Source organism: Biomphalaria glabrata, chromosome 1, assembly GCF_947242115.1.
Source record: "Biomphalaria glabrata chromosome 1, xgBioGlab47.1, whole genome shotgun sequence".
Classification (NCBI taxonomy): Eukaryota; Metazoa; Mollusca; class Gastropoda; family Planorbidae; genus Biomphalaria; species Biomphalaria glabrata.
Window position 1 is genome coordinate 35,157,621 of NC_074711.1, and position 26,566 is coordinate 35,184,186.

At 34.8% G+C, this 26,566-nt stretch overlaps 1 protein-coding gene and 1 long non-coding RNA gene across 9 annotated transcripts in view; one reads left to right on the top strand and one right to left on the bottom strand.

Annotated features, from left to right (window-relative positions):
- Positions 1-15,254, top strand: part of LOC106068544 (transient receptor potential cation channel subfamily M member 3-like) — a 173,091-nt gene extending 157,837 nt beyond the window's left edge. For 7 of the 8 annotated variants that reach the window (XM_056033894.1, XM_056033902.1, XM_056033933.1 and 4 more), the window contains 9 exons: positions 570-705; positions 807-997; positions 1,171-1,303; positions 1,395-1,581; positions 1,670-1,842; positions 2,256-3,183; positions 4,234-4,255; positions 7,597-7,924; positions 8,450-15,254. In XM_056033894.1, the coding sequence (XP_055889869.1) occupies positions 570-705; positions 807-997; positions 1,171-1,303; positions 1,395-1,581; positions 1,670-1,842; positions 2,256-3,183; positions 4,234-4,255; positions 7,597-7,924; positions 8,450-8,732 (2,381 nt within the window). In that variant the 3' untranslated portion in view covers positions 8,733-15,254. The remainder of the gene's footprint in view (positions 1-569; positions 706-806; positions 998-1,170; positions 1,304-1,394; positions 1,582-1,669; positions 1,843-2,255; positions 3,184-4,233; positions 4,256-7,596; positions 7,925-8,449) is intronic. The other variant, XM_056033946.1, reaches the window with a different exon arrangement.
- LOC106072543 (uncharacterized) lies at positions 1,001-26,332 on the bottom strand. Its single transcript, XR_008778693.1, has 4 exons — positions 26,275-26,332; positions 24,011-24,185; positions 1,695-1,808; positions 1,001-1,497 (listed from the first exon to the last, which is right to left on the bottom strand). It is a non-coding gene; the product is annotated as an uncharacterized LOC106072543 (long non-coding RNA).
- Positions 26,333-26,566: the final 234 nt, after the last annotated feature.

Here is a 26,566-nt window from a genome sequence, read left to right on the forward strand (position 1 = left end):
TTTTAAATTAGTTTAACAAAATATCTAGAATTTGTTTGACCTGTAAGTTTTTTGTGCTTATATGTAAATGAGAAGATCCTTTGCAATTTCATTTCCTGTCAATTGATAACGTGCATGCTTCAGTTTTTAGTATTGAAGGTGTACACACGCTGCTGCACAAGCTTTTTGTAATGAAACTTTGGGTACACCTTTCAGCTGTGAATTTTTCTGATGCTGTTGGTATGATATGATAGCTGGAGTGCCTGGGTTTGAATCTCACTAGAATTTGTTGATTTTGGAATTTTAAAGATAATTATTTTAATAAATTAGGAATGAGTTACTTGGTGTGAAGAGTAAAAGCCAGTTTGAAGATAATTTAGGGAACACATTCAAAGGATGTTGACTTGTTTACATAATTTAGTTAATACTTCCATTATATATATATATATATATATATATATATATATATATATATATATATATATATATATATATATATCTTTACTTGTAATCATTTTGCATGAACAGTTAATAGGCTTCAAGTCTTAGTTCAAAGTTTCATAAATATAGATATAGTTTCTCTATTCCAGCTTGCTTGGATGAGACAGCCACAGATTATGCAACCCACTGTAACATATATGCCTCATGGCTTGCCCCAGCTTTCATGTGTATATTTCTGTTAGTAGCTAACATCTTGATGGTGAACTTGTTGATAGCAAGATTCAAGTGAGTCCATACACTTTAACTTTTTCAAAGACTTAGTTATTGTCGTTTTATTTGGTAATTTCTGTTTCTTATTTTGTTATTCCTCTTTTCTTGTTCTTTAGTGCCACATTTATCCGAAACAATGCCAATTCTAAAGAGATTTGGATGTTTCAACGCTATGGTCTGATACTGCAGTATGAGATGAGACCCATTTTACCACCACCATTCATTATCTTCACACACATCTACCTTGCTTTCAAATATATTAAAAGAAGGTGTAAAGGAAAACGGGATTTCTATGATAATGGACTCAGTATGAAACTTCACTAACATCATATTTATTATATATATGAAATTATTTACAGTTAGTTTAATAATTTAACTTAATTAATTGGAAAGTTTTGACATCACATAGTATTCTGTTGTTTATAAATGTTTCTCATCACTTGGATTGCCTTTATTAATTGTGATTTGTCTGTTTGGCAGAATTGTTTTTGTCTCACGAAGACACAGAAAAACTTCATGATTTTGAAGAGGAATGCATGGAAGATCTCTACCGAGAAAAAGAGTTAAAACATCAGAATTCATCAGAAGAGAGGATCAAGTTTATCAGTGAAAGGTGGGATTAGAAAAAAAAAGATAATTAATATTACATTATAAATTCTAAAAATCTTTGATACATAACTTTATTTATTTCTTTATTTCTAAAGGGTTGAAAATATGTCTCTCCGCTTGGATGACATGAACGTGAAAGAGAACCATCTACGACTAAGTCTCAGCTCATTAGACCATCGGATGAATCGTATTGATGACCTAGAAAATAGTTTAGATGAAGCTATTAGAATAATCAAACTTATGTCTAGTAAAGAAGTGCATGGCAGTCAAGAAAGTTTAGATGTAAGTAGTTTTAATAAAATATGCATCCTCACTATTGTATATCTACTTTATTGTTAACAAAACATGTAAGTTACATTTTGTATTGTAGGACCTTCCAAGCCACCTACACCCACCAGTCTATAGCAGCAACAGTAGTATCGATGGAAGCAGTCTTCATCCACGAACTTACAGTTTAGGCAGCTCAGATGTTGGGGACAGAAATGCTCCTTCCCCTATGCTTGTACATTCTAAGAAGAAAACCTTAGCAGATCAGTTGAAAAAGTAAGTATAATTCTGTCAATATTAGTCTACATATTTGTATGAATTGATAGACATTTCAAATAAATGCAAATGGGTAAATGTAAAGTAAAAAACATATAAAGCTCATGTATGGCTAACAGTATGTCACACAAAGGTGTCATGTAGCCAGCACAACAAACAGTTGCATTTACTTTCCCAAACTAATGGTTGGACAATGGGATGTCCTATAAATCCCAGCCTTCACAGTCACTTTGCCCCTTGTCCCTTAAGACATTTATACACATCTTGTTACATTAATTTCTTATTACTAAGATAGTTGTAAAGATTAACATTTGTTTTAAAGATTACTTTGACATTTATTGTTTTAAAGATTAATTTAACATTTATTGTTTCAAGATTTTTAAAGATTACTTTAGCATGTATTGTTTATTCAGGTTTACCAGCAATGTTCGCAGACGACAGCTAAGTGGGTCAGATTTCCCATTAGATGAAACAGATCAGTTTGTGGGTGAAAATGTGGATAAAGAGCTTCTAGCAGCTACTCGCAACAATGTCAGGTTTTTAATCGGATTGACTAACATCAGCAATAGTAATAACTCCGGAGAGAACAAACCAGAACTTATCAACCTGAACTCCACTGACCAAGAGGAACCGAGTACTCATAAACAGAAAATGAAGAACTTTGCTTCCCAGGCTGTTCGTTTTGTTGAGCCTGTTGTCCATGCTGCTTATAACCAGAATGAGAGACTGCACACATTGTTCAAACAGCCTTCTATTGATGTGACTTCCAAACTGGACTCTGATACTTACACAACCACTCAGCTGCCTGAGTACAGTAACAGTGTGTCTGAGGCTAATGTGGAGCTTAGTCCTGCTCAAGATGAGATTCCAATGACTACAGAGTCTCCCATCTTGCCAGCCCCATCAACCACCATTGGTCTGATATCCAGGAAAGGGAGAAGCAGCCTAACCAACCAGCCACTGACACTAAATACAGCTCTGGCTAATGCAAGCTTCATACCTTGTTCCATGCCACAGTCTTCTGCCTGTTTTACAGCTTCTAACTCTGAAGGTCTTCCTCCAGCAGCAGTCAGGGATCTGACATCTATGTTTGCACCTATGATTGGAGAGTATACCAGCATTACAGATAACATAGACACATCCTGTCTGATGGACTGCTCACCGCCCTGTTCACCTGCATCAAACTCTGCAATGTTTGCTGACAACTACCATGAAATGGATGCCAAACTCAAGGACAGGTCAGCGGCCAGCAGCAAGCAGTTAGAACTGAAACAAGCTGAAGAAATGGAGCATCAAAGAATGGAATCACTCATTCGTCATCGACTTCGCCAGATATCTCAGGTAGTGTAACAAATATTTTGAAGCATCTGACTCAGTATTTTGCTTTGATAGTTAGAACAAACCATGTTCACTAATTTCTCAAGTATATTGCACCAGTAGTTGTTGTGATATCTTCTTGCAGTAGTTGAGAATGTATGTATTTTACCTTTATTTATTTATTAAAAACAACTTATTCACTATATAGTAATAGATCTTTTTCCCTTTGTCAAGACCAGAGTATTTCAACCTGGTATTGGTGGATTCATCTTTTCTTTTAATTTACAGATGTTCCTTCAGGAAAGTCTAGCATCATTTGCATTCCTTAGTTGTTTATGTTTATTACAAATTTTAACTGTATTTGACTTACCTGACTAAGGCAACCTGTCCATGCTGACTGGCACATAGAAAAACGTTCTTATCTGTGTCTCTTATTAGTTTGAAATGAAATGAATTAATAATAAATATTTTATAGGCCTCACTTCATCAAAGTTGAGTTTCCATAAACTGGAAAGAAGCAAGTGTCTCACTTCTTTTTAAAGAGAACAAAATATGTCAATGAGAAAGTAGGAACCAGTTTCCATATCATCTAACAAAGACCTAATAAAGCTACATAAACATATACTTTTACATAAACATATACTATTTAGAAAATGCATCTGTGAGAGATCTCTAAACATAAGTCTTGAATAATTTACTTGAATTATGTCTAGCTTTATTTGGTTGTAAATTTGTCAATAAGCTGGGTTTTTTTTCTTCGTGACTTCATTTTGGTAAAGGCATAGGTTGAGAAACTCTGTTTAAGCCAAACACTTCATGACACATCTTTACATACACCTTTATATATCTTTATATATACATGACACTTCATAATATTACTTCCTGTACACATGACACTTAATGAAACATCTTCATGTACACATGACACTTTATGAAACATCTTCATGTACACATGACACTTTATGAAACATCTTCATGTACACATGACACTTTATGAACCATCTTCATGTACCCATGACACTTTATGAACCATCTTCATGTACCCATGATAGCTTTTGTTTTGTTTATTCACAGTCAGATTGGATAAAGTTAATGAGTAGGTTCAGAACTGTTTTCAGTCCCTATTGATAGATGGAAGGGAAGCCCCCCATATAATTACATGGCATGATTTTAACACATTTCATCCTTGTGTAACATATTGGAACTAGATCAAGCCTAGGGTGTACCAAACCAACTGGATGTAATTTAAACTAATATAAAGACAATTATTGTTGTGTACTAATTTTAAGCTAACTTATTAAGCCCTGTAGATTTAATAACTACTTATATCCTGTCCTCCTCATGGCTAACACAATTTTAATTTGTATATCAATAGCTAGTTTTCTGCTTAACAAATTTCAACAGGACTGTATTTATAGACATTTAGTTTACCTATCATGTAGAATTTTGTTTTTATTTGTCATTATAAGTTTTTTTGTTTTTTATTAAAGTGTGTCATTTAAAAAAATATTTTTTTATAATAAATAGAAAGAAATGTCAGCTTTTGTTCTGTCCTACCAATAGTGAAATTCTGTTTCAGTTTATATGCAATAGCATAAGTAGAACACTGTAAACTTCTATAAAGAGATGAAGTTACTTTTTTTTTTTTTCTAGAATTTAAGTTACAGCACTCAGTTACCAGGAGTAAAACCTGATAAAACATTATAGTGCTAAGTTGTTTTTACAATAGATTTGTTTGATTGATACATAATTTATTTACCAGTTGTTATCGAAGTAAGATTAAAGATTATACACAAATGTGTTCATTAAATTGTAGAACGTACTTAACTGATATTTGAGTTTTCATTTAAAAAAGCTAAGTTAAAAGGTATCATTATTAAATTTTTGTTTCTTTGGGTAAAAATGGCTTCTTGAAACTGCAGTACTATACAGATGGATAATACACCAGTTATGGAACTATGTCTTGCTGGGAGATTTAGGCCTAGCTGTCTTGACACAATGACAATGCCACTTTTTTGTTTAGCCCTTTGATAGTTTCATTTCATAGACTTTTATCATTAATGTTGTTTATTTAGTATTTAATGTGTATGAATGTTTTATGGTACCAACAGGATGAGAGGCTAGCTAGGATTTTCTTCAAGGTTTGTGGCCTCTCTTTAACAGTATGGTTCCAGTATTGAATTGATGTATTGATTGTTTCCTAAAAAAAACTATTCCCCTGTGTGTTGCTTTCAGAGCCCTAAATTATTTTATCAGATAATGTGAATACATGTTGACATTAATATCTTTTAAGATACATTATTATGTCTGTGTTATTATTGTCTTTTGGCTTTTCTTTTCAATATTCTACTTTTTTTGACCTAGGAGAAGAAAAATGTTCAATATATTTATCTTCTAAAATCTTTGATAAAAGTATACTTTAAAATAATTAATTGGAATTAGTAGGACATAATCATCTTTTTTTTTTTTTTTAAGTAACGTCTGTATTTTATAAGAATTTTTTTCTTCTTTTCATAGCACCTCTCTATATATAATTTCATTTATATATTTTAGGCCTAAAACAGTTTTCTAAATAATCAGTGGCTCCCAGCCATTTTGGTGTTAGCACACCATTTCAAATCAAAGTGTTCCATAAACCTACAACATTCATATAATGCATGAACAAAACAACAATGATTAGATTTCATACAAAGAAGTACCAGTACACTTGGATAGTACACAGAGTCTGTATACAATCCACATTTTTTTTTTTAAATCCATTACATGTAAAAAAAAAAAAAAAAAAAGTTTTTCAAAATCATCCAAATGACTTACTTACTTACTTAGACTTAGGTCCTCCCGCGCTGTTCAGTGCATTGGGCGGCAAGCTGTCTCCACCAAGATCTGTCACTGGCAATGTCTGAAGCCTCCTCCCACCTGGTGTCCACTGTTCTGAGGTCCTCAATGAAAATGTGGCACCAAGTTATACGAGGACGTCCCTGTTTGCATTTTCTTCATATTGGCCTCCATGTCATCACAACTCTTGGTAGGCGTAGTTCATTTTGTCGGAGAACATGTCCCGCAAAACTCATGCGATGCTCTGTCACAACCTCACTAAGTGTTCGCATTAGGATTTCCTTGTTTGGGTCTCAAACAAAAAAACATCCTATGACAGTATATCATAAAAGCAAGCATTGGGGAACAGAACTTTCTACTGATTTTTTGCATTGAAAGACAAACAGTGATGCTTTGTTGTAGTTTTTGCTCTGCTCTTTAAAAAATACTATTTTTGGAAAGTGATATCTTTAGCATTGTAATTTCACTTCATTGTGCATAATTCTTGGTAAAATTTTGAATTGCAATGTTTTAGAAGTGTTAATGTCATGTGAGATTTGAAGTTCTTCTGCTTTCACAGAACTTTTATTTCTTGAGTACTTCTGTCTGTTGAGTCAAGTCTTTGATCAAGTACAGTTTTAAGTTATGATACATTGTTTAAAGAATTCAATGAAGCCACATGTATCTCCTGAATCAGTGTGCTAATATGTTCAGAGTAATAAGTAAAATCATTTTATAACTAGCAAGTTTATAGTTGTTGTTTTTGTTGTTGTTGTTTTGTCAGATTTTTAAAATGTATCCAGCCATGATCCCTGTGCTAGGAGCCAATGTTCTAACTTTACAATGAAACAATTATTCAAGAAAAGAAAATACAGCTTAAGGAATGCCACATGAGCATAAGATTTCCATCTTCACTTTTATTAGTTACTACAACATTGCTGTTTTAATTGTTGTTTTTAATAAAAGTCATTTTCCTTTCTTTTTCCTCTTCATATTTGATTTACCTTTTTGCTTTTTATGTGTGTGATAAAAGGTGAATCAAGTTCCTATGATATTTTGTTCTACAGAAACAGTGCTGATGTCACTAGGATATTCTATTCAATGCATTCATCAATTTCCCTTTCAAGCATGCATTCGTTTAAGTAGTTACCTTATAATGTTCAAGTTCTTAATGTATAAGTGTTTCCATACACACATGATATTGTGTGTGACTGTTAGTTTGTAACATAGTTATGTGAATGTATACTTACATATGTCAGGATGGTTGAAAAGGATAAAAAACATGTTTTTCTTTCTGTCTATATTGATACCTAAACTAACACAAAACTTTAAGTATCCATTCAGTTTAAATTGAAATGATCTAATACAATTTTCCATTAACATATATATCTAAATATACATTCATTTGTATCCTTTCCTGTATGTTTTAATTCTTTAAATATTAAAATTTTTTATATAATTCTTTCAACTTTTATGACTTTTTTCTAGTCTTCTTTAAAATGCAAGTAATGGATTAACTTTTCACTCAAGATTTATGTAAGCTTATAACAGTAGCCTTAGTGAATACATGTACATACATTTGAAATACCTAACTAACTTTGACTTTCACATGTTTCATATTAGGACGAGAGTGGCAGCATCAGCGACATAGCCAAAGTTGTTGTAGCAGAACTAGCTGCCGAGAGTGCAAAGCAAACTACTCTGGAGGAAGAGTCAGAAGTCTCAGCTCTAGCAGAAGCCGAAGAAGAAGCAGAACTGGAGGAGCATTTTGGAACTGTGGAACAAAGGAAGAGCAGTTTTGGTGTGGAGAGCCTGAGAAAGTTCACTTCTGGACCAGAGCCAGCTGCCCTGAAGCAGCTCAGCGATATAGAAGACGAAGTCACAACAGAGACCCTATTTTTGTTCAGAGATCGCGTTCGAATACAGATCTCTCAGCCGAGCCAAGACACAGGTATTTTTACATAACTCTTTCGAGAATTGCCTGTTAAGTGCAGCTTTTCAAGCTATACTTTGAAACATCAGTGCAGTGATCTAGATGTATGTTTCTCTAATAATGCTGTACAATGCTATAGGAAGTTACCAGAAGTGTTTTTAACTTTTGTATGAGATCTCTTCATGTCTCCTCTCACTGATGTGAAATAAATTCATTACAGTTTAAGATCCTAAGAGACATTCCTACAAAGAAGAAGATAATTATGTCCAATGTATGACTTAAGTATGGAAAGAAATGAAAGTGTGCAGTTTAACATTTCAAAAAGTATTACAAATTGTTAACTAAAAGGAATATTTCCATTCGAAAAGCAAAAAGTTTATATTGTTCTTTTATTATCTTATGATTTTATTAATTTTGGAAGCTAACTATATCATTCTCATTTTGAATCTAGACCATCTTAAGGATAGTCCTAAACATTAATACCTATCTGCATAACCTGAGCTTATTCATACAAAAACATTTTTTATTGTTGTTTTTTTTCAGGCGACACACAGTCAGTCTCCAAATTCCCCTGCTGAATGAGAATACAGCACGTCGACACTCTGTCAATTTGCCTATTTCCCCTTTGTTGGATTTACTAACCCATCAGTTGGACATGAACAATCTGGCTATAGATGTGGACAAATTATTGGACATGAAAAACAAGATCATTATGTCTAACCCCTATTTATTGGTCAATTCAAATCAGAATTTACCAAAACCACCAATTGATATTTTTGTTACATCTCCAGGTAATGAAACTTGTGAGTACTCCAGTAAACTTTAAACTAGCCTCTAAAATGTTTCTTTTGTAAAATCATTGTGTAGAAAAAATAATTTCATGAAACATTTGAAATGTTTTGGACTAACCTTTAAAACATACTGTACTTGCAATGAATTTGGTTTGAAACTATATAAATGTACATGAGGCTTCTGAGTTACTTTTTACTGTTTTACATAATGCCACTACTTATCAATAAATATTTCAGAAAGTCATCTTATTTTTTATTTTCCATGATGGGTAATATTATTTCCTAATGAATGATTTGTTTTGCTCTGACTATGAAGGAATATATCATTGACTTTGTTGTGAACTATGCAGATTGTTTGCTGTAGAGATCTTAATAACAAGAAGTATTGTTGACAAAAATAGTCATAAAATCGAGACAGTCCTAATGTCCACTCACATACATCTATATTTCCACTTCACTGCAGGCTTCTAGCCAAACAAAGATCTATATTGTTTTCTTTTTTATTTCTATGTTACTATTTTATTTGAATTTTTTTTCCAATATCTCCTTATCTCAACGACCTCAAAGTTTTACAAAATGGATTAAGGATGGATTTTTTTTTGTGTTATTTATTATTTTGATGATTAACTCTTTTAACCTACTGATCATTTTTATATTTATCTGCTAGGTCAACCAATGACTTGGCAGAATTTAAGTCAATGATTAACATGCATGACTAGATTAACCTAGGAACACACATAGAACGCAATCAGGAAGCAATCATCTTCTTTTTTGAAGTAACCTCTGTATTTTATAAGACATTAAGTGTAGAACAATGCACACACTGATGTGGGGGTCTGATAGGATTAGCTCATATCAAGTGTAGAACAATGCACACAATGATGTGGGGATCAGATAGGATCAGCTCATATCAAGTGTAGAACAATGCACACAATGATGTGGGGGTCTGATAGGATTAGCTCATATCAAGTGTAGAACAATGCACACAATGATGTGGGGATCTGATAGGATTAGCTCATATCTAGTGTAGAACAATGCACACAATGATGTGGGGGTCTGATAGGATTAGCTCATATCAAGTGTAGAACAATGCACACACTGATGTGGGGGTCTGATAGGATTAGCTCATATCAAGTGTAGCACAATGCACATAATGATGTGGGGGTCTGATAGGATTAGCTCATATCAAGTGTAGCACAATGCACACAATGATGTGGGGATATGATAGGATTAGCTCATATCAAGTGTAGCACAATGCACATAATGATGTGGGGGTCTGATAGGATTAGCTCATATCAAGTGTGTAGAACAATGCACACAATGATGTGGGGATCAGATAGGATTAGCTCATATCAAGTGTAGAACAATGCACACAATGATGTGGGGATCAGATAGGATTAGCTCATATCAAGTGTAGCACAATGCACACAATGATGTGGGGGTCAGATAGGATTAGCTCATATCAAGTGTAGAACAATGCACACAATGATGTGGGGATCAGATAGGATTAGCTCATATCAAGTGTGTAGAACAATGCACACAATGATGTGGGGATCAGATAGGATTAGCTCAGATCAAGTGTAGAACAATGCACACAATGATGTGGGGATCTGATAGGATTAGCTCATATCAAGTGTAGAACAATGCACACAATGATGTGGGGATCAGATAGGATTAGCTCATATCAAGTGTAGAACAATGCACACAATGATGTGGGGATCTGATAGGATTAGCTCATATCAAGTGTAGCACAATGCACACAATGATGTGGGGGTCTGATAGGATTAGCTCATATCAAGTGTGTAGAACAATGCACACAATGATGTGGGGATCAGACAGGATCAGCTCATATCAAGTGTGTAGAACAATTCACACAATGATGTGGGGATCAGATAGGATTAGCTCATATCAAGTGTAGAACAATGCACACAATGATGTGTGGATATGATAGGATTAGCTCATATCAAGTGTGTAGAACAATGCACACAATGATGTGGGGATCAGATAGGATTAGCTCTTATCAAGTGTAGAACATTGCACACAATGATGTGGGGATCAGATAGGATTAGCTCATATCAAGTGTAGAACAATGCACACAATGATGTGGGGGTCTGATAGGATTAGCTTATATCAAGTGCAGAACAATTCACACAATGATGTGGGGGTCTGATAGGATTAGCTCATATCAAGTGTAAAACAATTCACACAATGATGTGGGGATCTGATAGGATTAGCTCATATCAAGTGTAGAACAATGCACACAATGATGTGGGGGTCTGATAGGATTAGCTCATATCAAGTGTAAAACAATTCACACAATGATGTGGGGATCTGATAGGATTAGCTCATATCAAGTGTAGAACAATGCACACAATGATGTGGGGGTCTGATAGGATTAGCTCATATCAAGTGTAGAACAATGCACACAATGATGTGGGGGTCTGATAGGATTAGCTCATATCTAGTGTAGAACAAAGTACACAATGATTTGTTAAAATTTTGTTTGTAAATTATTTACTTATCAAGATATGTTTGTTGTTTGTTATTTCTGGGTTTATGCTAATGTATGTTCTTCATTCCACTAGCAGTTTTCTAAAAGAATATTTCAAATTTTACATGCAAAATTTTGATGTATCAGATTATGTAAGCATTTAATCAGTAAGTTTTTAAAAAAAAGCTTATCTTGTAAAATATTTTTCAGGTGTTTTCAAAACAGCCAGAAAAAAATAATTACTCTAAATTACCCATCTTTTAAAAAAAATGCAGAACTGTGTATTTACAAAAGTATAAAGTAGGCATTTGAAGTTTGAATGTATCTGTAAAAACTTTGGTTGTAAGTAAAAAGATTTTTCTGAAAAGTATCTGTACTAATTTATAACATCAACTCTAAATATTCTCATCAAGGAGTCAAAAAAAAAAAACTACTAACAGAAAATCAAATATCAAAATAGTAATGTATTTATACTAGTATAGTTATACACTTTGTTTCTGTAAATGTTCTATATATAGTGTTTGTTGATAAAACAAAAGCTTTTTTTTTCTATCCCTCTTTTTATTCTTAATATTCTATAGCAAAGTCTAAAACATTTGTGATGCATACAATTTGTTGTCTTACATTTGACTTGTGATTCATATGAGTTTAGACTCAACCATTCTCAGCCCATTCAATGCACTCAACCTTTTATTGTGTAGCCAAGCTCTCAATACTCACCATACAATGGTTGATCAACATTTGAATGGTTTATTGAAATGTCTTTATTAGACACTAGAAGTTTAATGTATGTAAGTTTATGTGAAACTATGTTGAAAGCCTTTTTATTCCTTCTGTTAACTTTATATAGAACTAAACAAGGGAATTAATTATTTTGTTAATATTTTCTTAAAAATTAATGTTGATAATATTTGACAAAGTGCTACACAGAACATATTCCCCCCCCCCCCCCCCAAAAAAATAGATGGTTTAACAACTATAGACTACACAATGACCTGTTAAAACATATTATTACACCAAATTGTCATCATATTTACTGAAGTAAAGTTTATTTTAAATAATGTGGATATGTTGATTGACTCCATTATTGTTTGAATCAAATTTTTACTATGTAAAAATGGTTATTATCGTTTCAGATCAGTTAATTAAAATGTGATCCTGTTTGGTTTAAAATGCAATGCAATCATTAATGTTCACTTAGAGTTGAATTGGTGTGTATATACTCTATTATTATACCTCCATTTCCAGTTTGAGCAATACTAACAAATGTTTTAATGATGGATGCCATGCTTTAAAAGTTGCAACATTTTAAAGTCTTTTGTTTGTTTTAAACATATTTTTACTTGCCATATCATGTCTATCACATTTGAATATCTTCCAAATCATTTTTTTAATGTTATCTTTCTTATACTTGATAAACATTTTGGTTGTTATTGTAAGTTATATAGTTAGCTCAACATAATGCAAGACACTGAGTATCATGGTGATGATCACTTTGTTGTGTAGCCTACTTTGTGATATATCAGTTTATGTGTATAGGCATCTAGTTATTTTGTTGTTCTTTTTTCATCACCTGGTCCATTTTAACATCTGCATTTGCAAAATGTTTACTATTGAAATGATGGTTAGAAGTCAATAGAAAATGTTTTCTAGTCATTTAGAAATATTTACTTCTCTTTGTTGTTTTATTCAATATATGCAGCATTGGAATATTCCAGCTGAATACCCCCCCCCCCCTTTTTCTTGGCACGCATTTAAAAGGATTTTTGTCTTTTTATTTTTTTCTCTACATCTGTCTAGCTGTGTACTTCTGCTGAGGCAAAAAAACTACAATGGATAGGAAATGTGTTTGTTACAGCATTACGCATGCAACTGAAACTAACTCAAAACTGATTTACTCCCCTTTCCTTGAAATTATGCAAATATTTTTGTGTTTTTTGCTAAAAAGCAATGATCATGAGATTGTTTGACTGTTTGGGGCTCCATTCTAGTAGCTTTGTGAATGTGATGATCATTTTAGTGCTGTGTCACTTTGATCTCATTGAAACTATCAAATGTAGGATTTCCTACCCAGCAAACCTTTTTTTTTGATTGATGTATGAGACATTAGGTGAGCAACAATATTTGTGTTTGGTCTATAGTTCTTTCAAACATTGAACACCTTCTTCTTATCTCTTGCATTGTGGTCCATTATTGCATAAAGTTATAAGAAACATGTGAATTTTTGTCTCAACTGACTAAAACTTAAACTAAGCACTTTAATACTTTGGATGTACTACAAGCTCTTGGAGAAAAAAAAATACATTTTTTTTATAATCTTTTTAGTTTTCCTGCCATTCTTTCTCTGAAGTGCTGAGCAAGGGGAAGACATTCTAAGGGAGACATATACTCAACTTGAGTTGTTTAGTTTTACTGACAATGTCCTGGAGGAAGGGGTAACTCAGTTACTAGGAATCTTTGTTTTTTAACATAGAAGTGCTTTTGTCATAATAAATCAATTTTATAATATTCAATTAGATGTGAATGTTTATTTACTTTTCACTAGTAATTGATCAGTCATACTGTATTGTTGTTTAGCTACATTTTTTATCAATGGTTTAAAGTATAAGCAATGATGAATAGTAGTATTGTATTAAACACATTTTCACATTTGAGAAATTATTCTCATTTGACTAATGAAGAGATTAATGTAATGTTAGAAGTGACATACACCAAAGGCAGAATCAGAAGTTTTGAAAATGGTAAGGGGTATTTTGGTGTTGTTTAAGTGAACTAAATTAAATTGTGTACAATCATTTTAGAAAAAAATGATTAAATAATAATTGTAAAATATATGAAGGGTTTTTTAATTTAAAATAGAAATTCTCAACATGCATTTAAGCAACTGTGACATAAGAAATTAGTTTGTTTGCTTTTTTTTTTTTTTTTTTTAAACTGTGTTAAAAGTAAAAAAAAATAATAATTAATAGGTCAGAAGTAATGAAGAAAGCAACACAACAATTTGTGTCAAACCCTCATATTCCTAGCATCCTTTCCCTAGCCCTCATATTCCTAGCTAGTCCTGAATAGAAATTTAAAAGAATGACGCCACAATCAGGCTATATATTTTTAAAGTGTAGGAATAGCTTCTTTGTGAACAAAACTAAATATAATTTTTACTTCAGTATAGACAAATTCAACTTGAGATGAAAAGAAATAAACTGATATTGAAACAAGTCTTAATCACAATAACAATACATTCTTACACTCTGGCATCCTTAAGGCGTCTTTCATACTTAAAACACTGCTTACAACATCACCACTTCTCTTGCATCATTCTACAACACTAACAATTAATGCTCCCTACTAACAATTAATGCTCCCTTTCTTCATCATCACCTTGAAAACACACACACAACCTCTAGGAAGGAGGATTAGTTGCTCACAAGGCATCTATTTGATCCCCTTACAACTATTTTGAGGGAAACGGTCAAGTTGCTAATCCAATACTCCCACACACACACCCTATCTCTATAGGGAAACAGTCAAGTTGCTAATCCAGCACTCCCACACACACACACACACCCTATCTCTATAGGGAAACAGTCAAGTTGCTAATCCAGCACTCCCACACATATGCACCCTATCTCTATTTTGTTTTTACAAATGATTCTTAGATTATTTTTTTTACCTTAGTTACCTTAGCTGCTGATAATTTGTATATTGGGAGAGCTTAATAATAATAATATGTTTAAAATATCTGAGCAGCTTTCTTATTTACCTTAGCAACTGTAATGAATATGTCCTTTTGGTGGGTCCGCCAGTGCTGTGTGTATTCTATTATAGAGATAAATGTAATTACTAAGTATACTACTATACACATGAGTTTCTGATGAATTAACTTTTATTTTCTTTGAAGGCTAATTACCAGTACTTGAACATTTTTGTAGAGAATCATTATACACATAGCCTACTAGTGTCTGTGTTGTTATTTTAAATCCAGTACATTGTTCTGGATAGGCCATGTTTGGGATTAACAATGTCCTACATTAACTGTTTTGTTTAATAAAGAAATAAAAACAGCTGAGTTTTGTGTTTTATGTTGTGATTAAAAAAGAGCTTTTGAATAGTTTAAAGATATTTGCAAATGACATCCTTTTGTTATCGCATTGTAATTAAAGTATTCAATCTTGTTATATTTTTTACAAAGCTTATATTAACTCACTATGTGTGTCTGTCTGTGGATGGATTCTTTTACATTTTTATTCTCCCAATTCGTATTCATAGTCGATGACAATACATGAATATATATAAAAAAAATATTCAGTTAGTGGTAATTAATTTTTGTAAAAAGGGGAGATAAAACTTGCAATATTGAAATATAAGGCAGATTTTGTTATAGTGCTATCAGATTTTGTTTTCTTATTTTGCTTTTTTTTAAGAGTTGGAAGTTGTATTTTAAAGCTAGTCATTCAGTACAACTTCTCTTCCAGTTGTAATCTAATCTACTCTGAGAATTACCCGCTCCTTAAATTGTTTTACAAACAAGTATTAAGCTAACAAATCATTCGTACATGAAATACCACCCTTTTCTTCAAGCATTTATTATGCTGGTGGGTATTATTCAAACTTCCTAAATGAAAAGATGAAATGTATATTATTTGAAAAGGATTTTATCTCATGTGACATTTTATAGAAGTCACTTTTCACTTAGTGAAAACTCTGGTTTGACAGTTATAATTAAATTTTGACTCACATTTTAAATCAATGAAATTATTTTTGACACATTATGTCACACACATAGACCTAAATATATTATATTTAATATATATCTGTGGTCACAGCTTCAGCGGGAGTTATCTCACTGGACTAAAATGTTTCTTTGTGTTCAGTTGTTGAACACTCTCAATTAAAATATACATGAACATTTTGCGCACGTCTTATGTAGACTTGACGGTTCGACTGCTGATGAAAAGAATAAGACAAGACATGAAGGAAGGAAAAATCATAGACTACCATCTGTTTCATAAAGTAGGAACGGATTTGAAAAAACTTTTTTTTAAATAGCTTGTTTTATTTGTATAGAGACCGTGTATTTTAATGAAGCGTGGTCAAGAGGCCAAGTGCGCTTGAACTTGGCTTGGCTTGGCTACCTAGCAGGGGGCTCGAGGTTCGACACCCGACTCGAGCGGAGTTGTGTTTACCAACTCCTAGATACCCCCTCCCCCCCACCGGTTTCACAAATGAGATTGGACCAAAAGCGCTCTGAGCATGCTATAAGCATGAAAGTAGCGCTATATAAAAGCTATAATAATAATAATAATTTCATGTGATTTCGAAACTATAATTATTACTAGTGACCTACCCATGGACCTACCATTTCTAAAATGTGTCGAAAAGTGCTATCAGTTTCTGAAATGATGTGGACATTGTGGCAACAAAATGGAGAGAGAACTTTGATGTTTGTGCAGTCAACAGTTTGTTTTGTAACAAAATATCATGTCACTTTATATGTTAGCCTTTGCAGATCAAGATCCACCAAAATGAATAGATTTTTTAAACGTCAAATTAAAAACAAATACTTTAAAAAAAAACTACCTTATATTGAGTGAAGTTGCATCAATTATTTGGAATCAATCATATAATTAATTTTTAATGACTCAAAATTCAATCTTATATTTGCAATACCATAGCCTATATATTAAGTTGACACATCACCATCATACAAACCTAAGCTCCTACATCCACCTAATAGACAATAGAAGAGTTTTATGAGCAATTACAGGACATTGTCAATAAAGTCCCGAAAATGGACATCCATGTTCTACAAGGAGACTTGAATGCCAAAGTAGGAAGCGACTCCTACCAAACCTGGAAAGTAGTGGAAAGGCACATGTGGAATATACAGTAACCTCTCAACTGCGAATACTAGAACTTGCGAACTTGCTGGCTAATACATTAGGATGCCACAAAAGTCACTTGGCAAGGTCCCAACGGAGAACGCCACAATCAGATTGACTATATCATGGCGCCACAGCGTTTTAAGGCAAGCATCCATGCAACCAAAACAAGAAATTTTCCTGGAGATGACAATGGAAGCGACCATGACCTTGTTATGATGACCTCCAACTCTGTAAATACAGTGAGCAAGAATTTTGTTTTCAAAATTAAGCGAATGCGCTGTTTGAAGCTAAGAGGTTTCTTTGATAGTTTGTCCTAATTTAGTTTTAATGGAGATGGGGAGGAGCATAGTCATTGTCAAGGGAGAACTGAGTGTTCATTCGCTAATCTATTTCTGACCCACGGTGAGAAATGAAAAAAAGAAGCTTCTGACCAATGTATGAACATGCAAACATTAAATGTCTCTGAATATGAAATGTTAAATTTGGAAATCTGGATTTTGAGGAAGCCCTTGTGAAACGTTGAAACATGGCCTACAGTGTTGAAGTTTTGGGCCTGTACGATTCAGGTTGTTCGTTTAGCGCGGTTATCAGTAAGGCGCTGGTTGACCCAGCGGATCTCACTGGCGGAACAGTGAAGATCCAATCCATAGACCGTGACACTCCTCCGCAGGTTCTACCTGTCGCGAGGGTACACGTAGAGTGCAGGTACGTACTTTCACAATCAATGTAAGAATAAACATTTTAAGCAAGCTACAGTCACCAAATTCAATGAGCGTAGCCAAAGGGGTTGGGGTAATTTTAAACCTCGCCAAAGTTAGTTTTGAGATTAACCCCCAACCCCACCATGGCGTTTAAATTCATTTTTTTTTTAAGCAAACCACAGTCGCCAATTTCCATTAGCGTAACGAAGGGATGTTTTGAATTAAAACTCCCTCCTAAGTATTTTTAGTTTAACACACACAGAGGGTTTTGAGTTTAACCATTCGCCTACTTCGCCGCCAATCATCATCATCAAACTCCATTGAGTGAGGGCTTGAGAAGTTCCAATCCACTCTTGCAAAAGCTCTGAGGAGAAACCCTGCTGTTTTTGGTATAGTGCATGTATGTCACCATCAGGGCCGGCTTTAGGTAATTGGAGGCCTTAGGGGAAGTGAATAAGGTGGCCTAAACGAAATAGAAAAACAAAAAATTAAGACCTAAAAATGGGCAATAAATTAAAAACCTTCCTGTCTCTATATCTAAATCAACAAATAGGTTTAAGTCCATATAGCGCCAATAGCACGTGCTTCATTAACGATTCATGATCACCAGACTAGAAATAACGTTTCGACATTTCACCAAAAGGAAGAAACAATGGTCTTCTATTAACATATGTAGTCCAACAAATAGATTTAAAAATTCAAGAATAAACTTCGAGTCATAGTACAGACTTAGAGCTAGGCTTGTAGACATTGAGCCATAGAGTTCTGTTATGTTTGAGATTTGATTCACTTAGAGCTAGGCTTGTAGACATTGAGCCATAGAGTTCTGTTATGTTTGAGATTGGATTCACTTAGAGATAGGCTTGTAGACATTGAGCCTTAGAGTTCTGTTATGTTTGAGATTGGATTCACTTAGAGATAGGCTTGTAGACATTGAGCCATAGAGTTCCGTTATGTTTGAGATTTGATTCACTTAGAGATAGGCTTGTAGACATTGAGCCATAGAGTTCCGTTATGTTTGAGATTTTATTCACTTAGAGATAGGCTTGTAGACATTGAGCCATAGAGTTCTGTTATGTTTGAGATTTGATTCACTTAGAGATAGGCTTGTAGACATTGAGCCATAGAGTTCCGTTATGTTTGAGATTTGATTCACTTAGAGCTAGGCGTGTAGACATTGAGCCATAGAGTTCCGTTATGTTTGAGATTTGATTCACTTAGAGATAGGCTTGTAGACATTGAGCCATAGAGTTCCGTTATGTTTGAGATTTGATTCACTTAGAGATAGGCTTGTAGACATTGAGCCATAGAGTTCTGTTATGTTTGAGATTTGATTCACTTAGAGATAGGCTTGTAGACATTGAGCCATAGAGTTCCGTTATGTTTGAGATTTGATTCACTTAGAGATAGGCTTGTAGACATTGAGCCATAGAGTTCCGTTATGTTTGATATTTGATTCACTTAGAGATAGGCTTGTAGACATTGAGCCATAGAGTTCCGTTATGTTTGAGATTTGATTCACTTAGAGCTAGGCTTGTAGACATTGAGCCATAGAGTTCCGTTATGTTTGAGATTTGATTCACTTAGAGTTAGGCTTGTAGACATTGAGCCATAGAGTTCTGTTATGTTTGAGATTTGATTCACTTAGAGCTAAGCTTGTAGACATTGAGCCATAGAGTTCCGTTATGTTTAAAATTTGATTTACTTAGAGATAGGCTTGTAGACATTGAGCCATAGAGTTCTGTTATGTTTGAGATTTGATTCACTTAGAGATAGGCTTGTAGACATTGAGCCATAGAGTTCCGTTATGTTTGAGATTTGATTCACTTAGAGCTAGGCTTGTAGACATTGAGCCATAGAGTTCCGTTATGTTTGAGATTTGATTCACTTAGAGCTAGGCTTGTAGACATTGAGCCATATAGTTCCGTTATGTTTGAGATTTGATTCACTTAGAGATAGGCTTGTAGACATTGAGCCATAGAGTTCCGTTATGTTTGAGATTTGATTCACTTAGAGCTAGGCTTGTAGACATTGAGCCATAGAGTTCCGTTATGTTTGAGATTTGATTCACTTAGAGCTAGGCTTGTAGACATTGAGCCATAGAGTTCCGTTATGTTTGAGATTTGATTCACTTAGAGATAGGCTTGTAACGTTAAGGCCTTTCTCTTGACAGCTAAGGGGTCTGGGGGAGCACTGCAAAATCGTTCTTTTGCTTACTTCACTGCAGAACCGCATTCTCCTGACATCCACAGCTCATTATTTATCCTATTCAACAAAAAGGATCTTTTGAATAATGTTTTACTTGAAAATATTCTAATATTCTAATATGACTTTATAGGCCCTTACTACCGAATACAACCGATTTGTTCCTTGAAAAAATAAGATACCACACATATTATTTCGATTAAGGCTTTGAGGATCGCAGTCGAAAAAAAAATTTGAAAAAAAAAAACAGCCATGTTGAGGCCTTTTCCTAGATAGCTAAGGGTCTGGGGGTCTGAGGCCTTTCTCTTGACCGCTAGGGGGTCTGGGGGAGCGCTGTAAGCAAAAATCGTTTTCTTGCATTCTTCACTGCAGAAACGCATTTTCCTGACATCTACAGCTTATTATTCATCCTATTAAGATAGGACCTTTTCAATAATGTTTTACTTGAAAAATATTTAATATGATTTTACAAGCTCTTACTACATCGCAAATACAACCGATTTGGAATAACTCTGAGGAACGCCGCCGAAAAAACATCTATTCGATAAATAATATTTTTTTAAAAAAAAAGCTCATTTGTAAGTGATACATTTTGTTCAGTAGGCATGTTTGTAATTTGGTTTGTTACAGAACTATAATTCAACGCTCTAAAAAAAACACTTTGGGAGTGGGAGGAGAAATTAAGTGAACCAATTAGATTTTACACTAAATTTTTTTCATTTTTATTATTCAAGCATAAATTGTGAGTTATTGTCCCAAATATTTTTTTTTACAACAGAAAAATATCAGTTTGAGTAAAGCTGAAAAGATGACTAGGAAAATAATATTTGGGTTCAGAACTCATCTCAATTGTTACTCTTATTATGAAAAATTTCGTATGAATTCTAAATTTTCCAAAAAAAAAAGTCTTTCTTAAAATAACTAAAATGAATTCGTGTGCAATTACATAAACTCTGTCGCCACATTTAACTTTTCTGTTTTAAACCGTCATCTTTTCATCCGACATTATTTACAAATGGATTAAAACATCAATAGGCCTATATAGCTTATTTTATATAGATATTCAACTAATTTTGTTCAAAAACTATGATTTCTCCATAAAAATAGGACCGCCCCACCCCATTCAGAGGGCTACAGTGGGGAGGGCAGCAGAGGCAATCGCCCCCCCTCCACCTCACCGAATCGGCTAAGATACCAGAAGTGTAGCAACATAATATAAAAATTGTAATTCAACTAATTTTGTTCACAAACTATGATTTCCCCATAACATTAGGACCGTCCCCCCACTCAAAGGGTTTAGGTGGGAATGGCAGTAGATGTATTTGCCCCCCCCCCAACCCAATCGGAAAACAGGGGAACGACATAATATAAACGGGTAAAATACCAATAACACGTTTTAATTATATAGATATTTAATTAATTCTGTTAGCAAGCTGTGATTTCTAAAAATTTATTGGACCGCCCCCCCCACTCGAAAGTTTATGGGGTGGGGGGCGGTATCGATGCCATCACCCCCTCCCGACCCCACCAAATCGGCCAACATACCTGAGGGGGGGGCAAAATAATCTAAAAATAGGTTGAAATATAAATAATCAGCATATACTATTAACATAAGTAATAAATTCGTATACAAATTGTGTGAATTCTATAGTAAAATTCGTCCGCACCCCCCCCCGGGGGGGTGTCGGCCGAGTGGGGCGGGGGGCTATCGCCCCTACCGCCCCCCCCCCGGATCCGCCAGTGCTAATCGGAGGCCCTAGACTTCTGCCTGGTTCGCCTATGCATAAGGCTGTCTCTCTTACCATACAGGTCGAAAATTTGTGGTTTTTCAAACTTGTCGAGACGGAGATCAGTCTGGAGCGGTCAAAAAGAATATGATACACGGTTTCTTCTTCTTCCCTGAAGAGGGGACACTTTGAGTTGAAGTGTGGTCTGAGCCGTGCAAAATATGAGCCAACAAAACAGTGGCCTGCATTGTGCTATATTAGCTTGCTCAGGCCTGGGCAACCTCCGCCACGGGGAAGCGCTGTCAGGGCGCCATATGTACTCCTAGACTCCGCGGGCTTTTTTTGGAACTTGTCCCAGCACTCAAACCACTTTTCCATTTTTTTTTTTATTATTTCCAGAACATGGTGGAAACTCACAACTTTTTTTTTTATTTTCTTAAATGCATTTAAAAAGCAATCACGGGAACCCTTCTTTTCCCCCATCCCTTTCCCAACTGGTCCAGACATGTGCAAGTAATAAGATCCTAGCATACTGAGAAAGCTTTAAGCAGGAAATTACATTAATTACATGACTGAACCAAAGTAATTGACATTAGCCTACTACGCTTTAGAAAGCTTTTTTTTTTCTTGTTTTTTAGCGGCCCCCAAAAGGGGAAAAGACGCTATTAGTTTTGTGCGAAATGTCTGTCCGTCTGTCCCGTATAGATCTCGTAAACTAGAAAAGAGATTGAAAATCCGACATCACAATATTTTAGACCATTCAAAGTTCTGATGCAACGGCTACTTTTTTTTTCTGAAAGCGAAAAATCTAATTTTTAAAATCAGTTATGCAAACAGTTTTTTAAAGAGAAAAAGCTAATTAGTATGCATTATAAGTTAAACCTAATTTAAAACAAATAGTAATCTTGTAAACCTAATTTTCCTGAACGTTTTGTTTAATTGCGGAGTTTTTTTGTTTTTTTTTTGAGGATTCGAATAAGACAGTGATGCTCAAATTACGGCCCGCGGGCCAGATCCGGCCCGTGACGTGCTTTCATCCGGCCCGCCGAATCGTCGGCACAAAAGATAGACCCCCCCCCCAAAACAATGTTCAAAATGTATCTTTACCTTCGTTAGAGACTTTCCTTTCTTCTAATGGATTACTACCAAGGCATTTAACATTTGTGCGTTCATGAAATAGGACTATAGAATCTACTAGGAAAAGTGAACGTATCTTTACTTTTTTTGTAAATCATGATACCATTGCTAGCCAACATGTTTGTTTTAATAAAGAAAGTCTTAGGCTGTTTTTAAATAACAAGAACAACAAAATATAAACAGAACTTACGCCATTTTTTTTTTAAGTGTAAAGAGAAAATGCAGATATCCCAATAATTCAATGTAAGTACTAGATCCTCGGGTTTGAAATAAAATAGTTTTAGGTCAATTTCATTAAGTTTTTGTATCTTTTTCATCATGTGGCCCGCGACACGAGTGCTGGAAATTAAAATGTCCCGCAGATTGAATTAGGTTGGGCATCACTGGAATAAGAGATTGAGCCTTTTCAAAAACAATTAGATCAATTATAAGACATCAGTTAGGCCAGGGGAGTCGCGGTGGCTGAGCGGTAAAGCGCTTGGCTTCCGAACCGGGGGTCATGGGTTCGAATCCTGATGAAGACTGGGATTTTCAACTTTGGAATCTTTGGGAGCCTCTGAGTCCACTCAGCTCTAATGGGTACCTGACATTAGTTGGGGAAAAGTAAAGGCGGTTGGTCGTTGTGCTGGCTACATGACACTCTCGTTAACCGTAGGCCACAAAAACAGATGAACTTTACATCATCTGCCACAAGTTCTAAAAGGGGAACTAGTTAGGTCAGGTTCACATCTAAATTTACCTTCACTTTCACCTATTCTTTGATCCGCGGGACCGTTGGGGCACTACACAAGATCTGTTAACCTTCTTTCTCCATTCTTATCTCTCATTTGTCTTTGAAATAATTTCATTTGGATGTTCTTTCTGAAAATTTTGAAGCCTGCCTGGGTGGATCACTTCGGGGGCCGATTTTGAGTTTGTGTTTCCACACAAACTGTCTTTTGTAACCTTGTTTTTTAATATATTTTTCTTGTTAAATAATTATTTTCTTTATAAAAACGGGGTAGCCTACTGTTTATTTATTGTAATCATGGGCGCCCGCAGGTTTTTTTGCAGGGGGGTGCAAGTTGCCACTTATGGCTCAAAGTCGTAGCTTCAATATCTATGTGGTATCAAGTTCACTGTAAATACTTGTTTCGTGAAATAAAACTAACATAAAAAAAAACTACTTACCGTTTATCCGTGCGGCCCGTGCATCTCAACGGTCGATCAAACAAAAAACAAATGCCAACGCTGCCAAAACTGTCAATAAAGTTAGCCTACTATTGAATTGCTACTCGTCGCGATGGACAAGCCGGTAATGAACACTTATCTGGCAGTTCTGATATTGTTCTGTACGTTGCAATTCCTGAATCGTTTTAGGATGAAGACAAAAATAGTTGAACGAAAGGGGGTTTGAAGCCAAAAATACCTTTTCAATATGAAAAAAAAAGCAAATTGTGCTCTCAAAATGTTATGAGCTTAGCTAAATGGGTTTTGACTCAGTTTTGAGTTTAAACCCCCCTTCAGTGGGGTTTGAAGGTAAAAAAAATACCTCTTTAATATTAAAAACAAAGCAAATTATACACTCAACATGTTATGAGTGTATTCAAAGGGGTTTTGAGTTTAAACTCCCCTCCAGTGGAGTTTGAAGCTAAAAAATACCTCTTCAATATAAAAAAAAAAGAAAATTACACACTCAGAAATATATGAGCGTAGCCAAAGTGTTTTTTAGTTTAAACTCCCCGCAAGCGGGGTTTGAAGCTAAAAAATACATCTTCAATGTAAGTAAAAAGCAAATTACGTACTCAAAATGCTATGAGCGTTGCCAAAAGGAGTTTTGAGTTTAAACCCCCCTTCAGAGTGGTTTGATGCTAAAAAATACATCTACAATATAAAAAAAAAAAGCAAATTACACACTAAAATTATTTGAGCATAGCCCTTTAAAATCCCCCTATAGAGGGTTTTGGGGTGGAAAACATCTATCTTCAACATTATTCTAAAGCAAACTACAGTTACTAAATTCTATGACCGTAACCCCAACCCCCCCCCCCCCCCCCCCGAAAAAAATCCTGCTTATGCCTATGCTGAGCATTATTATTGCTTGAAAAGCCGGACGTTAATGAAGAAACTAACGAATCAAGATACGGAATGACGTGATTGCGTGTTCTGTTATAATCCCAAAATGCAAACATGTGATCTATGCTCGGTGTGTCTGTCGACTTCGAAGTCTAGGCAGCATCAACTCTTACCAAGTTTGTCTGCTAGCAGTGTCACCTTACTCAGGATGCCATCCCTGAAGTGTTCCTCAGCATAGTCAAGTTGGTTTTTGATTATGTCATTAATGTGACTGCTGATGTGCTGTTGAGCGGCCGATTGTGCTAAGATGGACAGACTGCAACATCACGGAAACTGGTTCAAGAATGGGTGAATAATTGACGACAATTAAAAGACAAATCAGAAACACGCGAGAATCAGGCACTGATTACACATATGCAGATTGTCTGGTTTCACTTACAATCGTTATTTTAAAACAGTCAAAGATCTTCTCAAAGTTGTGACTTAAAGCGCGAATGAATTCGTGTTTCTCTGTCCATCTTGTCTCACACAAAAGAGGTAGGCCTAAGTTTAGCACCAACGCTCTCGCTTGGGATAGTTACGGAAGAAATAGATAATCTTCTTGATGACACCTGCAGCATTACGTATATCTGAAACGTCATTCAGGTCAATGATAACAAGTTTAAATCTGTTGGACGCGCAACGGTCAAGGTCTGCTTTTGGATATTTTTCACGAATACTAGCCTGAACACAGTTCTGAATGCTAGCCATCACGGGGGCAGCCATCGTAGCCTTGGCCGAGTAGTTTGTCGATGTCTAGACTGTACATAATATATTCGCTGACAATGACGTTAGACACAGACAGTGCGTCTCTCTTAACAACAGGGACAATGAATTCTACTCAAGAACAATCGCCATCAACAGATTCAACACTAAAACACATCAATTCAGTGCCAGAGATATCTGCATTTTCATTCATTTCATTTAATTCATGCTATTGCCAGTTCCGTCGATACAACTCAGAATTCAGAGGGGTGCACGTAGGCCTACATGGCCAGGCATCAATTCCTGATATACCTAGGCTAGACTACTACAACTGTACTTCAGTCACCAGTGGAAGAACTACTTATTTACTTGTTAATTAGATTTTGATTGATCTGATGGTGCAAAACAATGGCTACAATTTGTCTGCCCAGAATCCAGGGGTGGGTGGGTGCAACTGCGGGCGCCCGTGATTGTAATGTTAGTTAAAAATAAGACATATTAGCAAAGGTAAGCTCAAGATTGTACTTTTAATTATAGGCTTATTATTTCCATAACTATGTTTCCACTATAACAAAGAGTAATATTTAGATCTACATAGATCTAGATCTATATTTGTTTTTAAATTAGCTCTGTACTTTGTAGAATTAGATCCAGGATCCACGTCCTCGGACGATGAGTTTGGCGATCACTTGCCTAGGCATTCTATAGAATTCTGGATTTTGCACTTTGCCTGTAACAGATATATCTATATCTATATAGGTCAGCAAAAAAAAAAGGGGGAACTATTCTTAAAAAAAAAAAAACTAATATTTTTTTGTTGCCAACATGTCAGGGTAAACAGTAAGAATTTAAAGAGTAGATTAGAGTCTTAGAGTTTAGACCCTAGATCTTTTCTAGTTACTTAATTACATTTAGAATTCGGTATGA